The sequence below is a fragment of the Sabethes cyaneus genome, chromosome 1 (assembly GCF_943734655.1).
Source record: "Sabethes cyaneus chromosome 1, idSabCyanKW18_F2, whole genome shotgun sequence".
NCBI lineage: Eukaryota > Metazoa > Arthropoda > Insecta > Diptera > Culicidae > Sabethes > Sabethes cyaneus.
This window is the reverse complement of record NC_071353.1, coordinates 167,672,241-167,687,194: the sequence shown is the minus strand read 5'-3', so window position 1 is coordinate 167,687,194 and position 14,954 is coordinate 167,672,241. Positions and strand designations below refer to the sequence as shown.

Sequence of the window (14,954 nt, the reverse complement as noted above, 5' to 3'; positions counted from 1 at the left end):
ACTTGAATTTGGATTTGAAATTAAGCTTAAATTATGCTTGAATCTAAACTTGAAATTTAATTCATAATTGGACTTGAAACTGAACTATTTTTAAGCAATTAATTTACTTATAGCAAAATTAAATTGAAAACTGTGGACTTCTGGGTTACAGAAATTATTTTGTTTTACATTAAAGCTTACATAGAAGATGAATGAGAGCTTACATAGAGAGATGAAAAAATAATAAACAAATAGCAAAAACAGAGCCATAGAAAATCAAAATAGTCTAGACCAACCCTCATGAAATAACAAACTAAGATAAGAAACGCTAAACAAATGAAAATCAATAATAAATAAATTGTGAAAGTATAGTATTAAAACATATCTCAAAGTGACGGACTCAAAACGGAATATGAAGAGAAATAATCCGAATGAAATAGACAAAGGGAATGGGAAATTAATAAAACAAAAGCCACAAAGAGTTAGCTTTCCACGAGCGTGAACGGCTCGTGCACAGTGGCTGCGTACTTCCAGTTGACTTTGACATTTTAGGAAAGTGTAATTATTCTGGCATAGACAAGAAAATGTAAGGTGAAATATGATGTTTAGTGATAAAAAGCAAAAGCAATAATACTGTAATTATTGCTACGCATCAAAGCCGTGATGATAATATTATCCTTTTGCCATTGAAAAAAGCAGCACGAGATTGTCGTCATCATTTCACTTTTCAGCAATTATGTTTACATCACTAGTTATACTATCTACCGCTGCTGGAGCGAACATCAAACACCGAACAATACTTTCTTCGTCACCTTCTCTTTTTCACTTCGGCATAACTGCACACCGCAAACTTTAAAATCAGAGGAGGGGGGTAGAAAATGTGCCAGCAATTGTCCACCTTTCTCGCTTGCGCAGAAAAAAAAACGGCACTGTTTCGGCACTAATCGTGAATCCGTCGTAAATCAGCGATGATAGCTCGATACATGTTGATATTCCCAGTATTTTTAATTTCTTTGTATTACGACAATCACATATTTATAAGGAGAATCTCTTGATGACGCCCCAAAGCTTTGCAAAATTTTGATACAATCGAGAAATACATATAGCGTATGTTGCTGCTTCGTCGTAATGGCCTATTCCCGTCCTATCCAACACAAATTATTAAAAATATCAGCATTTTTATGACACACAATGCAAAACTAGTTATTTCCTAATATTTTGGCTTGTTGTCTATCATACGCGATCAATCAAAGTGAGCTGAGATCTATTTAAATGCTTTTTATCAATAAAGAACTCCTACCAGCTGAATTTCCTACATTTTTTTCGTTCGACGAAGAAGAAAATGTCGACTAATCTTTTTAATTTCCGTCATTCATAAATGAAAATGACTCACGCAAGGCATTGTCGTTATTCTACAGCCAGGAAAACACAAATACATACGCGTTAGCTTCGTAAACATTGTTGTGATTTTTAGTTCGGACGATGAAAAATTTTGATGGACGGATTTTAAAATGGTACGACGAATTTAAGAAATAAAGTCAGTTGCGTAATTTCAATAATATGCTTTAATAATCGCTTTAAAAGTTCACTGGTCGGAAGCTAAGTGTGTTTTAGTCAAATCAGCACAAGAACTTTTGGAGTATTCATTAAATCCATCCAACAAATGATGAAAATTAGAATGGCTTTACTTACTACGACGGGAATTAGAAATAAACCCTATCGTATACTGAATCGCTTACCTATGTTTTGTGTTCTTTGAGCTTTTAACCCCTTGCGGCTTAGCTGCCACTAAATGGAAAGCATGATCATTTTAATTCTGTGAACCTACCACTGTCGATCAGTCGAATTTAGTGAAGAAAAAAACTTTTTTCCAGTGAAGAAATTGTGCCATCAAGCCCATAAACAGCTTATGTTTATGTTGTGATTGTCTACTAAACCTACTAAACCGAGCGACTAAACCGTAAACATGAGAAAAGCTAGAAACAACTGTTCACACCTGACAAGTCATAAATCCCAGTTGCCGGTTGACGTAACCAACGAACCGTAATCAACGATTTTAATTTTCGTCGTACGAAATCCGCGGCTTACTACAATTGAACAACGCATGGAGCCACGTACGCAGCTGGCTGTTCGCGAGTTAGTACGCAACTGATTTTCTCTGTGAAAGATGCTTATTGTAGGATGCAACCATTTATGTTTTAGTAATAAAGTTCAAAACATCCCGAAAGGTTGCAGACACCGAACCTATTGCCTATAGGGTCTCTGAAATGACTTTCCACACGTTCGTTGCTGCTGCTGCTGCTGCTGAATGATTGCGATTGTGTGACTGGAGCGCAAGCGCAGAGGTAATATTAATTAAGGTAACGGTAAATCTCCCGCCCGCATGCAAAGTGCTGTACCCCACCGCACCGGCAGAGGTTTACGATGCGCCTCGTCCGCTCCACTCCATCCTCCGTCGTACCATGTCTAATAGAATGTCAGCGCAAAAGAGCAACAGAGCAGCTGAGCTTGCACTAGTGATTGTGCTGTCATAATACTTTTTACAACTACATCATCATCGTCATCATAGCAGCCCGTGCCCCGTGCTGAGTCTTGTCTTGGCAGCCAACAACAGCACGCAGCTAAAGCTAGAAAGAAATGCGCAGAACGAACCGACGAACCCTTTCTTTCTTTCCTGGTGGTGTGGTAAGTAGACAAGAAAGATTGGAGGGATGGTAGGTACATGCTGCAGCAGGGACTGCTTTGGAGGCGACGAACCGCCGCCCGTGCCGTTCGGGTGGCATTGGGGCAACCCAAGGCAAAGAAAACACTTCATCGTGGCAAATAAATGGCCAACTCAAGCTTGTCTATACACAACAGGCACACGATGATGTTGATGTTGATGATGATGATGATGATGACGATGACGATGACGATGGTGATGCCACAATGGCAGCAGAAGTTACGTGTAGCACCACACTAGCAAGCATGAAAGCTGAGGCAAGCACATTTCTTGGTTCTTCTTTTCATCGGAGTTATGTCGAGTGAAAAAAAAAGAAGCAACTCCGTGTATTAGCCATCAGCCATCATTATGGCAGAGAAGGTGCCTAACCACCTAACTTTCGTTGTTGGGCGGAGAAGGTCAAATAATCGACGATCTCGGGAACCGGGGGATCGCGTATCGCATCTTTCGATACGATTATCATCACAGACCAACTCACCCAGCTTCCTCAACTCAACGACGACGTTACGACCAGAAGAGGTTTTTGAACTTTCGCGGCGCGTAATGACCTGACAAAATCGAAACGTAAATGATGGGTCAAACACAAGAGGAAAGTTGAAATGGTGGCCGTTGATTGGGATGATGGGATTTTGACCGTGCACGCAAGAAATTGCACGTCACGCCGCTGCCGCTGCCGCCGCCGGCGGACGGGTGGACGAACTTCGTTCGGAGGTTACTGAACGAACGAACAGAAGTTCAAGTTTCCAGAAGTCGAATTGAGGTTAGAAGCGACGATCGGCAAAGCAGTGATTTGAACAACTTTACAGACGCTGGTGTGCCCAGGCTGGGGCACACGGAGGCCAACTTCAATTCCTACTTTAAGTACTAGATTTAACTTTAATTCAACTTCAAGTATAATTTCAAGTCAAGTGGGGATTTTGCATTATTTATTTGGTGAAAATAATTGAATAGAATTTTTTATAAAGTTTTTTACACAATTGCGTCTCCTGTAAAATTTGCTTCTTTGTGAAGAGTACAAAAACCTTATTAGACCGGTAGTTCTTGCTGGACTTGTAGCTGTGATACTGCTAAACGAGCTATAGGTACTGTTTAGAGAGAGTCCATCCGTACATCTGGCGAAAGTCCGTCGCAAGGATGCCGGACGGACGACAGTGCGACGAAAACAGTTCTCTTCAACAACCCTACCGGCTCCAAGAACAGAGGGGCTCAACGTGCAAGATGACTTGATTAGGTCGAAAGTGATTTGCGGCTTCTGACACGAATGGAAAATTGGCGACGAGACGGATTCAAGCTCGCCAGTTTCTGCGCTTTTTCTCCAGGGTATTTCGTCCAGATCAATCGAGCTCAGTACTTAAAAGACTTATTGGCGAAGCAGTTTGGAGCGAATTTTCCACAAGGTACGTGTCGAGAATCTGCGTCTGGTGCAGAGTTCATTGTGCCTGTCCGAATTCACTCCTAGATGGAGCTCTTTTGGTGCCATTGCCAGTGAAGGTTGGTAAAGGCAGAGCAGAGTGGTTCACAGTCTGTTAAAGGATTCCTGTTCCATGGCTGCAAGAAGGTTGTGAATGTGAAATGTAGGACCGTAATGACCTACTGGGAACCATACGAGTCGTTCATAGTTTATCCCGCCTGGTACTGCACATTTGAGCAGTACGTGGGAACGAACTGTCCGCTCAGTGAAGACAGGCAATTGAGACCATATTAGATACACAACTGTGAGCTTCGGAAGACGGTAATTATCGAAGCGGAAACGATGGTTGAATTGATGGAAAATCAGTGGGGTAGAGTAAGAGTGATCAGGGTTATCCACGGAGAGGACGATCAAGTGCACCAATGCACAGTGGTCCAGGAGACAATTTTAGGCGGAAATTAAGGTTTCTAGCCTAAAATTGAGCTTCCAGACCAAACTTGTGTTCGACAAAGTTGTTGCATGCAGAAAGGCGCTCATTTGTGTGCTATCAAATTTTAGGGTGGTTCTTATTTTCAAAAAAATCGAAAATCTAACTTTTTTATTTCGAAAAATAGAAGTAAACATTGTTCGTCAAAGTTGTAGAGCTGTTAATTTTATGCAATTTAAAAAAAATTTTTTGTTGTATCTCTGAAATTGACTGATTTGGAGCCTTTTTCCTGAATCGATTTAGGGTGACTCTTAAAAAAACGGTTTTTTCGTTGTAACTTTTTAATAGCGAAATTCTCGCAAAAGTTGTCTTCAGATGACTTTTAGAACTCTTTAAGACAAAAATAGGCTCAATAGATAAGCACGCTCTATGCTGCAAAATTTTTGTCTTAAAGAGTTCTAAAAGTCATCTGAAGACAACTTTTGCGAGAATTTCGCTATTAAAAAGTTACAACGAAAAAACCGTTTTTTTAAGAGTCACCCTAAATCGATTCAGGAAAAAGGCTCCAAATCAGTCAATTTAAGAGATACAACAAAAATTTTTTTTTAAATTGCATAAAATTAACAGCTCTACAACTTTGACGAACAATGTTTACTTCTATTTTTCGAAATAAAAAAGTTAGATTTTCGATTTTTTTGAAAATAAGAACCACCCTAAAATTTGATAGCACACAAATGAGCGCCTTTCTGCATGCAACAACTTTGTCGAACACAAGTTTTGTCTGGAAGCTCAATTTTAGGCTAGAAACCTTAATTTCCGCCTAAAATTGTCTCCTGGACCACTGTGCAATGGTGGGTGCAGACAACTAATGGGGTATTCTGCCAACCTGTCGGGAAATTGACGTTAATAAATAAGAGATAATAGTTAACAGTCGTTGTAGTGGATAAACCGGAAGTAGAACAACTACACGGTTTACATGTGAGGGAATGTAGCGTCGGTTATCAGCATGAGATGATTGTGGGCTAATTTCTTGGCTAGGTGATAGACGGTCAGATTGTCACGAAGCGTCATTGATAGTGATGAAGCAAAATTAGATTTGTCACGCTTTGAAAAAAGAATTTTTTGCGTAGCTAACCTAGGCTTTAATGGTCCTAAGTTACTTCCCTGTGGAACTCTTGATCCGTTATCATAGAGCTACATCACGTCTTTTAAGTTTCACTGATTGCATTCCATCTGGACCTGCGGAAAAACATGTTTTCAATGTCAAAAACTTAGTTAGTTGGATTTTTCCAGACGTTGAATCACCGAGAAACATGCTAGAAGCGAAGCCATTCTGTTTACGCTTCTCGTTGACAAAGGACCGAGACCGTTTCGGATTACGTCTAAAGTCGTCAGTTTCAACCATTGCTTCATGTGTTTCAGATAACGCAAGCGTCTTTGGCTACTTCATTCTTAAACACTTAGTGCGGGTTCTGAAGAATTCCAAGGTTCACGCTTAGTTCTAAGAAATAAGTGCATTGGCGTAGCTAGGAAACTTCTCTGGAAAGGGTTTAGCGGGTGTCGTCAAAAAAATTCATCACCAACCGCACCAGCAAGTACAGTCTACGTTAAATCCAACATATAGTCTTTAGCACTTTTGTTCGTGTGAATATACTGCTTAATATAAAAGTGTCAAAAGTTAGTCAGCGCTTACTATAGTAAATATATAAAAATAACTTTTTTATGTTAGGAAATATAGACATAGTTTCATCGGCAAAGTTGTAAATAATGTAAAAACAAGCAACTTTGCTGCAGAAATAAAATTTCTATCTTTATCGAGGGCTGTACTGTAAAGCATATTTTTTTAAACTTCTTTAAAATTTAGTTTTTCATACTTAACTTTTGTTAGTTGCATTTTACAAGAATACACTGTTCTAGGCAATTATTTAAGCACTCAAAACACACGTTTTTGCAGAAGACCGCAAATCTCTTGGACCTTTACTTGCTAAGTTATCGCAAATTGAAGATTTAAATTTACATAGCTTCACGAGCCTATGGGGTAAAATGGGGCAAGTTGATTTATCAAATCAGTGCTCCATCTTAAAGCGTGGGTCGTGTACTACAAACTTGTATAGGTACCGCTAGTGGCGGTACTATAGGCTCGATCCACTTCCATTTTTTTGTGTTAGTAGATAGACACATGGTTTCTTCGGCAAAGTTATATAAAATATAAAGGCAAACAACTTTGCTAAAGAAATGACATTTCTCTCTCTATCGAGTGCAGAGCTACAGAGCATTTTTTTTGGAAATTCGTTATAAATAGGTTTTTCATACTTAGCTTATGTTGGTTGCATTTTACAAGAATGTATGGTTCTAGGCGATTATTAAAGGACTCAAAACACATGTTTTTACAGAAGGTTGCAAATCTCTAGAATCGTTCCTTACAAAGTTATCGCTTATCAAGCTTTATTTTTCCTTCACTTCTCGAGCCAAAACTAACAAAAGCTAGGTATGAGAAACTAATTTTCAAAGAAGTTTTAAAAAATATGCTCTATAGTTTAGCACTCGATAAAGATAGAAATTTTATTTCTACTAGCAAAGTTGATTGTTTTTGCCGAAGAAACTATGTCCATATTTCCTAACATAAAATAGTTATGTTTATTTTTTTTATTATAGTAAGCGATGACTAACTTTTGACCCTTTTATATTGAGCGGTATATTCATACGAACCAAAGTGCTGAAGATCATAAATGATTAAATGAAAGCTAAAGACACTACGGAAAAAGTTCCACTTTGCACCCTTTTGGACCACTGTGCATCGTCGTCGTCCTCGTCGTCGTAAGCAGCATAGAGCCGGAGTGGCTCGTGCTGTTTCAAGCAGTCGCACAGTGGAACGGCATTCAAAAAAGGCGGACATCAGCTTTTGCGTAGAAATTACTAAGTAGTTTGCATTTGTGTCTTCACAAAAGTTTCTTGATTTTTGAAGTACTTTTTGTTTGCTTAATTTAAAAATTTACATTAAGGGGATGGGTCAATAAAAAATCCATTTAACTTTTTTATATAAAGCCAAAAATAAACAGAGCCCAAGGAAAAGTTTTACAAAATGTTATTTAAGGAGTTTTTGTCGGAGAAAAAGAACTTTTATCTCTTCAGGGAAAGAAGTTGTAGTGCTACAAACTAATATATCCCCTTAATACCAGTTTTTCTAATTTTTTTCAGGTTATTTCGACTTCTACGCAGTTTTGATGTTCCACGAAGTTTAACATACTATGAAAATTCACCTTTTTGCTGAAAGAAATGCAGCTCTACCTTTCTTGGTTTTCGTGCTATTCTAAGTTTTGTCTAATTTTCAATCAATTTTTAAAGGGCTCTATTTTAAAAGGGCGCAGGTATACGCAGCCAATCTCAGCCACTTTACGTACTGCAATGTAGTCTGTTTCATTCCATATGTATGTCACGATGGATCACGGTGGAACATTTGAGAAAACTGTAAATAAAATTACCAATTTCGCACGATTTTTTGCTTTGAAATCGAAATACTCTAGACGCAAATGCTAAAAGTAAGTCAAAAACAAAAATGCTTGGATGTGAGTGTTTCATAAACACTGCAAGCCTTGCCACGCGATTGTTGATTATTTTTGGCAATATTTTTTCTTGAATATTTTGATTCAGCACAAAGAAATCATGCAAAATTGAGAATTTCGTTTGCAGTTTCTCAAATGTTCCACCGTGATCCACCGTGACATACACGTGGAATGAAACAGACTACATTGCAATACGTAAAGTGACTGAGATTGGCTGCGCATATCTGCGCCCTTTTAAAATAAAGGCCCTTAAAAATTGATTGAAAATTAGACAAAAGCTGGAATAGCTCGAAAACCAAGAAAGGTAGAGCTGCACTTCTTTCAGCAAAAAGGTCTATTTTCATAGTATGTTAAACTTCGTGGAACATCAAAACTGCGTAGAAGTCGAAATAACTTGTAAAAATTTAGAAAAACTGGTATTAAGGGGATACATTAGTTTGTAGCACTATAACTTCATTCCCTGAAGAGATAGAAGTTTTCTTTCTTCTACAAAAACTCCTTAAATAACATTTTGTACAACTTTTTCTTGGGCTTTGTTTATTTTGGCTTTAAATAAAAAAGTTAAATTAATTATTTATTGACCCACCCCCTTAATGGAAGTTTTTTTTTGGTATAACAAAAAAGTACTTCAAAAATCAAGAAACTTTTGTGAAGACACAAATACAGAAAAGCTTAGTAGTTTCTACGCAAAAGCTGATGTCCGCCTTTTTTTGAAGCCGTCCCACTGTGAGTCGTCTCCATTCAACTCGATCTTTGGCCATCCGTCGCCAATTTACCAGTCATCTCAGAAGTTGCAACTCACTTTCGATTTGATTGAGCCATCTTGCACGTGGAGCCCCCTTGTTCCAGGTGAACAGCTGGTGGGGTTGTTAAAAGAACTATTTTCATCGCATTGTCGTCCGGCATCCTTACAACATGTCTGGACCACCGTAGCCTAGCGACTTTCGTGTGAGATGTACGATGGGAATCTCTCCAAGCAGGGCCTGTAGCTTGGGATTCATACGCCTCCACCACTCTCCGCTTTCAGTTTGTACTGCTAAATCTTGGAAATAACCCAGTGTCGAGCCGTTCCCAGCGTTTCTCGGTCATATCTATGAAGCTCTGCCGGTAGATGGCCCTTACAAGCGGCTTTATTAGTCTTCAGTATCACGATTTCTCGTTTGACTTGATTGGAGATCAGTTGCTAGGACATTAGTATCTTCCATAAGCACTTACAGGTTAACTTCCGTTCCGCCTTCTTTTGCAACTTCCCCATTAGGAGGGAATTATTTTTGAGGACATATGCACTGATTTTTTCCGGTTTTCAAATATTAATAAAAATTTCTGGAGGGGGCCTGGCCCCCTAGGCCTAGAGCTGATCTGCAAAATTAAACAATGTTTACATTTTTACACTCGAACAACAAACAATCATGGATGTTTCCATAGTAACTCCGTCAGGGCGAACTCGACGCACCTGCAATGAATGTCAAAAGATTGTGCCCACTTATGCTCAATAGCCGCCATTATCGCTCGTGGAAAGCTGGATTCACTGGATTGTACTTGCCAATCTGAACGCAGTGAATATATGTTCATGAACAGAATTTTTATTTCAAAAATAAAAAACTGCTTTTGAAATTCACAAAATCAATGACGACTCATTTCTCCCTAAGTCTCTCTTTTTAAAATTCTGTCTTATTTATCCTATTTTCAAAGGTCGCGGTTTCAACTTTTTTTTCTCCTAATAACGAAAAAGCTTGACCAGAAAAAAATGTCAACTTTCCCATGAAGTTTTGCAACCCGACGTCCAAATTTAGGCCTCTGAAAATGGTTTCATTATGACTTTTTAGACTTGGTCACCCGTAACCGGTATGTTAACGGCGGTCGGTCGGTGGTGCAAATTAGCGATGATCCTACGACGGCCGCTGCGCTTTGTCGATCCGCGAACCGTCTAACAACACAACTTTCACCCATAAAAATTTTAAATTGACGTTTTCTACCCAAAACAGCACACTCACTGACACTGACTCCGACTGTGTTGAGTTGATGTTGTTTCCAAACGATTCGACAAGCTTATCAGCAGCAGCGCCTGCTTCTCGAAATCGAAATCGAAAGCCCAATCGAGCCCCAGCGAAAGGAAGGACGGGTTCCCTTCGTTACCGCTCGTCGCTGTCACCGTCACCGCGCGAGCGCTGGAAAGCTCAGCAGGGCAAAGCAGCGTGGGACTTGGATTCGATTTTTAATTTATTGTCGCCATTCGGGGAATCTCACTTTCGTTTGAGCAAAAGCAGGGAAAAAACAGAATAGATTACTAGCACTGAGCATAAATTATGCTGAAGCACACACCTCTGCTGGCATAATTTTCTACTTAATTCGTCTGTGTCGCCTACTGCGTTGGGCAACTCGAACTTCGAGTCAAAAAAAAAACAGAAAACGGGACGTTTGTGCGTGTGCGTGATATGCCGCTACGCGGCAGAGTGAACTAGAATGAAGTGGAGTGAAGGTCAAAGGAGAAAGTTACTTCCAATTCCAATCCAAATATAGAGAGTTCATCGTCGTCATACGACGAAAAAGCGTGCAGGGTAAGTGTAGAAGGAAAACAAAAAGCAAAATAAAGGAAAATGTTTATGAGTGTATGACAGATACACCTTGAAAAAGGCCCTGTCGTGCTACTGCAATAAACTAGCACCTGGTTATCCCTCCGGAGGAGGAGGAAAAGGAGGAGACGGAAGAAAAGAATCCACCTGCAGGGAGTTTGAGGTTATGTGAGCGAACAACAACAGGTGCTTCGCCTGGTGGTTCTGATGGGATGGTAATTTTTCAAGGGAACTCTGTCGAATTTGTCAACTTCTCAGTCAGTGAAGGTCGTAAGCACAGGGGTATTTTTCATCGTCGAGATGACGGTTTCCGATTGCGATAAAAATTGAGAAACGGACGAGCTCCTAAAAAAGCTATACAACATGAAACGACAACAACCCAACGCCAACCAACCATCCAACGGCAACAGATCTGATTTCGATTATGATGAGGCCCAAACCGGTTCCCGGCGAAGCAAGGAAACTGGTAAAACAACATCAATAAAACTGAAATATCGCGATCGCAATGTTTGGAACTGATCGTGTCGTCGTCGTGCCAGCTCCGCTCGCTTGTTAGGCAGGCGCAGGGCATGAATTCCTAGTAGTAGTCGTACCTTCGTAATTGAGCCTGTCATGAGCTCTACCTATTCCGGCACTCCGGCAGGGTTATTATTTTGAATATTTATCTTACTACGTTTGTTTCTGTCAACCCGTAATTTAGTACGTATTTACTTTTGATCGTAAAGATCGAATCTGTCATCAGGACAGAACGGCCCTCGAACGGTCGATCGAAGTTGTTGTCGCGCGTGCCCCAGAACAAAAACAAAGAATAAAAAATATTTTTTTATTTCTTCTTGCAGCTCATGCTCACATGCAAAAGTTCTGTAAAAAATTCCTCACCCAGAAAAAAACAGCTTCAAGAAGGACCACATAATGCAATGACTTTGACTATTTTTCTTTCGATCCACCAAACACACAAAGAATAAATAAAAAAACAAAAAAAAACCAACCATCACTCAACTAACAAATTTATTTTTCGTCTTTTTCTCGTTTCTCCAATTCGCAGCAGTCCACCGCAACACACAGCGCCGAGCTTCGTGCGGCCGCCACACGCCGCCGCCACGATCCCGTGGGAAATCCCGGGCCACTCCTTGTCGACCGGCTCTCGCCCTTCCTAGGTGCTGTGTTGTATTATTGTTATTTGACCTCAACCGTCAACTCCGATGAATTCGCTGGAAACCACCACCCAACCCGACCAGGCTCGGTGACTTTGACGACGACGACGACGACGGTTCCCAATTCCCGGGAATGATCGTTTCTAGACTGTGCGTTAGAGAAAAATCGTGCTGAAGAACGGCAACAATTCTGTGAAGCTGGCAGCGAGTTGTGTAGTGATCAAGCAAAATACATATAGCTAGAAGTTGACCAAGGTGAACCCCCGGATAGTTGGAGTTTAGCAGCAAGCAGAGTGCCGCGAGCAAGAGCAAAAGTGGTATCCGATCGATCGGTCGATCGGTTTGATCACGAGGAGCGCTGCTGCTGCTGCTACTGCAGCAGTGGGTCTTTGTTTTAGGGTTCTGTTTTTTCCCCTCTGTGTGTCAGTGTGTGCGCGGCAGTCAGTGGTGAAGATCTTCCCGGAAGAAGCAGTAGTCGATGGAAATTGAAAGTCACTCCCCGCAGTAGTTGCTCAGTGCCTCGGTTGTGTAGTGTTGTAAAGTGCACACAGAAGCGCACACAATAAATAAGGAAGGAATGCTGCGCAAGGCAAGCCGCCACGAAGAGTGATTTAATGATCTTCTGGGGTCAGCTATAATTCCGAGCAATCAAACCATCGGATACATCGCAGTGCGTGATCGATCGTGTGTGATTGTGTGTTTTCATTGTGACCTTGTACGGGGTGAAACCGAACGGACCACAACCATTTCCTGCAATCTTCTGGTCCGTCCGTCCGTACGGAACTCGATCCCTGGGGGGTCGGCGCTGACTCTGGCTGGCTAGCTGTTCGCAATGGGGACGCAAAGCAGGAGACAAAAGGATCACGATCGATGGAAAGCGGCGGTAGCGTCCTCCGGTCTCGCACGGGCCATCCCGCCAGTGCTGCTGACCGGCTGGTTCTACCTGCTGCTGGCGGTTACGGTTACGACCTCCACGGTTCGAGCAGAGTCCAAAATAGAGTTAGGTGAGTAGCAGCTGGGAACTCGGCGGCCGCTGTGCGTGCAGAGCGGCCAGTATCTTAATTGTTTTGTTCATTTGCTAAGGTGGAACATGAGTTATGATCCCATTGTCTGATTCTTGTACCGATTATAATCGCAAATAGTGTGAGAGAGAGAGACAGAGAGAGGCGGTCTTTGACCCGCGGCAGCATTCGCATTACGTGCTTGGTTTGCGGTTGTGATACCTGTGTTATGCACCCGACTAAACGCTAAATGGCGTCTTTTTTCACGCGAAACTAATAACTTGCCAAACTAATTACAGTATTGTCTCAGAGTATGTGCGCCGCAGGCGCACACGCCTGATTTTCTTTGAACAAAACAGTAGGCGACTGCTCGCTGTCACACAGTAAACGTCAAATGTTAACATATTTTAAAACCGAATAAAAGTGATGAAAAGTTGTCGAAACAACCGTAAATGAAGATGATCTCAACAGTAAACATCAGCAGAAGTTTTTTTTTTGTTACCAGATTGAGCAAAGTAGTGTGAAGTAGTCGCTAAATGTTTGTTTTGCTTTTTGTAAATTTGGATAAACCACTTCCATCATGGCGTGCATTTCCATTAGTGGAGGAATTGAGCAAAAAACAAATGGACTATAAAAGTGGTCTGGACAATAAAAACAACTACGGTGGTCAGGTCATAATGGTGCCCGACAAATAAAATTTGCACCTTTGTTCGACGATTAAGAATGTCTAAAAATGGGAAAAAAGAACCTGCACTTGATTGCCATCGTACTGAACGTTGTCGTTCGATTGAACTTTGCCAGCACGCAGGTTGGAAATTTCGCAAAAAAACTTTGATGTTTGAAAAATGGAAAAATTGATTCACATAATTACAAAAAAGTGCGTGTTAATTGATTCAAAACTCACAATACTTAACTAAAAATCCAAACTAAAAATACTTAATTCTAAAAACAAATTAAATCATTAAACCAAACTGAGAACTGTAAACCGGATATCCTAGCCACTAGACAATATGGGAAATTAATATCTAAGCCGTGCAGTAGTTATAAACTACTCATCCAGAATTGTAAGCCGAATATCCTAGCCACTAGACTATATGGGAAAATAATCTATCCAAAACTTACAGTAGTTCAAAACTATTCAACCGGACTTTGAACCAGTTTATGATCGCCTTTTGTAGCTTCGAACACGAATGCGCTTCTGTCAAATCCCCTTAGTCTTCATTTTTAGTCTGGCGTAGATTTCCTCCGCCGAACCAAGGTTTCTAGTAATGATTGACGTCGAGGTCGTCTGCGAAGGCTTGCTGAAGATCGTTACTCTCGTTTCGATGGCCGCTCGCCGGATCACACCTTCAATAGCGATGTTGAATAACATACAGAACAGCGCATTCCTTTGCCGCATCTCTCTGCGCGACGCGAAAGAACTTGAGAGTGCTCCCGAAACGAGCACGTAGCACATCAGCCGCATCAGTTTGTCCGGAAAACCGTACTCGTACATTATTTGCCGTAGCTGTTCGCGTTCAACTGTATCGTATGCTGCCCTGAAATCCACGAAAACATTATGCGAGGACACGTTGCACTCCAGACATTTCTATAGGATTTGTCGGAGAGTAAAAATTTGATCCGCAGCACCTCGGGAATCTCATACTGCCCTACGAATTATCTTGCTGTTCGGGATAGACGATGTAACAAAATCTGGGAGAACGGCATTGACCAGCATAATACCGCGGTAATTACAGCAATCTAGCCGATCGCCCTTTTTGTAGATGGAACAGACCACACTTTCCATCCACTCCTCCGGTAGTTTCTCCTCCTCCCAAATCTTCGAAATTATCCCGTGAAGTGCCGTTGCTATCGGTTCTATTAGTCATCAGCCGACCGATTTCTCGCCGGATGTCTTCGAGATTGGAAACCGGCATGCTGTTGTCGTTTGATAGGCACTTCTAGCTAAACTTCCGTTGCATCTCCTTCTGCTATTTCGCCGTTGAGGTTCTCACTTGTCGACCACCCCGCGCTCGTTTGTGATTAGATCCTCTCCCTCGTTCCTACACATGTCAGATTTAGGTGTGTAGCCCTGGCGAGTTTGGCTCAACTTCCCGTAAAACTTGCGCATGTCATTAGCACGGA

At 41.1% G+C, this 14,954-nt stretch overlaps 1 protein-coding gene across 2 annotated transcripts in view; it reads left to right on the top strand.

The window, feature by feature from the left end:
- The window catches only part of LOC128739110 (low-density lipoprotein receptor-related protein 2), a 174,872-nt gene that overhangs the window by 55,310 nt on the left and 104,608 nt on the right, over positions 1 to 14,954 (top strand). For both annotated transcript variants that reach the window (XM_053834528.1, XM_053834529.1), the window contains exon 2: positions 11,721 to 12,833. In XM_053834528.1, the coding sequence (XP_053690503.1) occupies positions 12,662 to 12,833 (172 nt within the window). In that variant the 5' untranslated portion in view covers positions 11,721 to 12,661. The remainder of the gene's footprint in view (positions 1 to 11,720; positions 12,834 to 14,954) is intronic.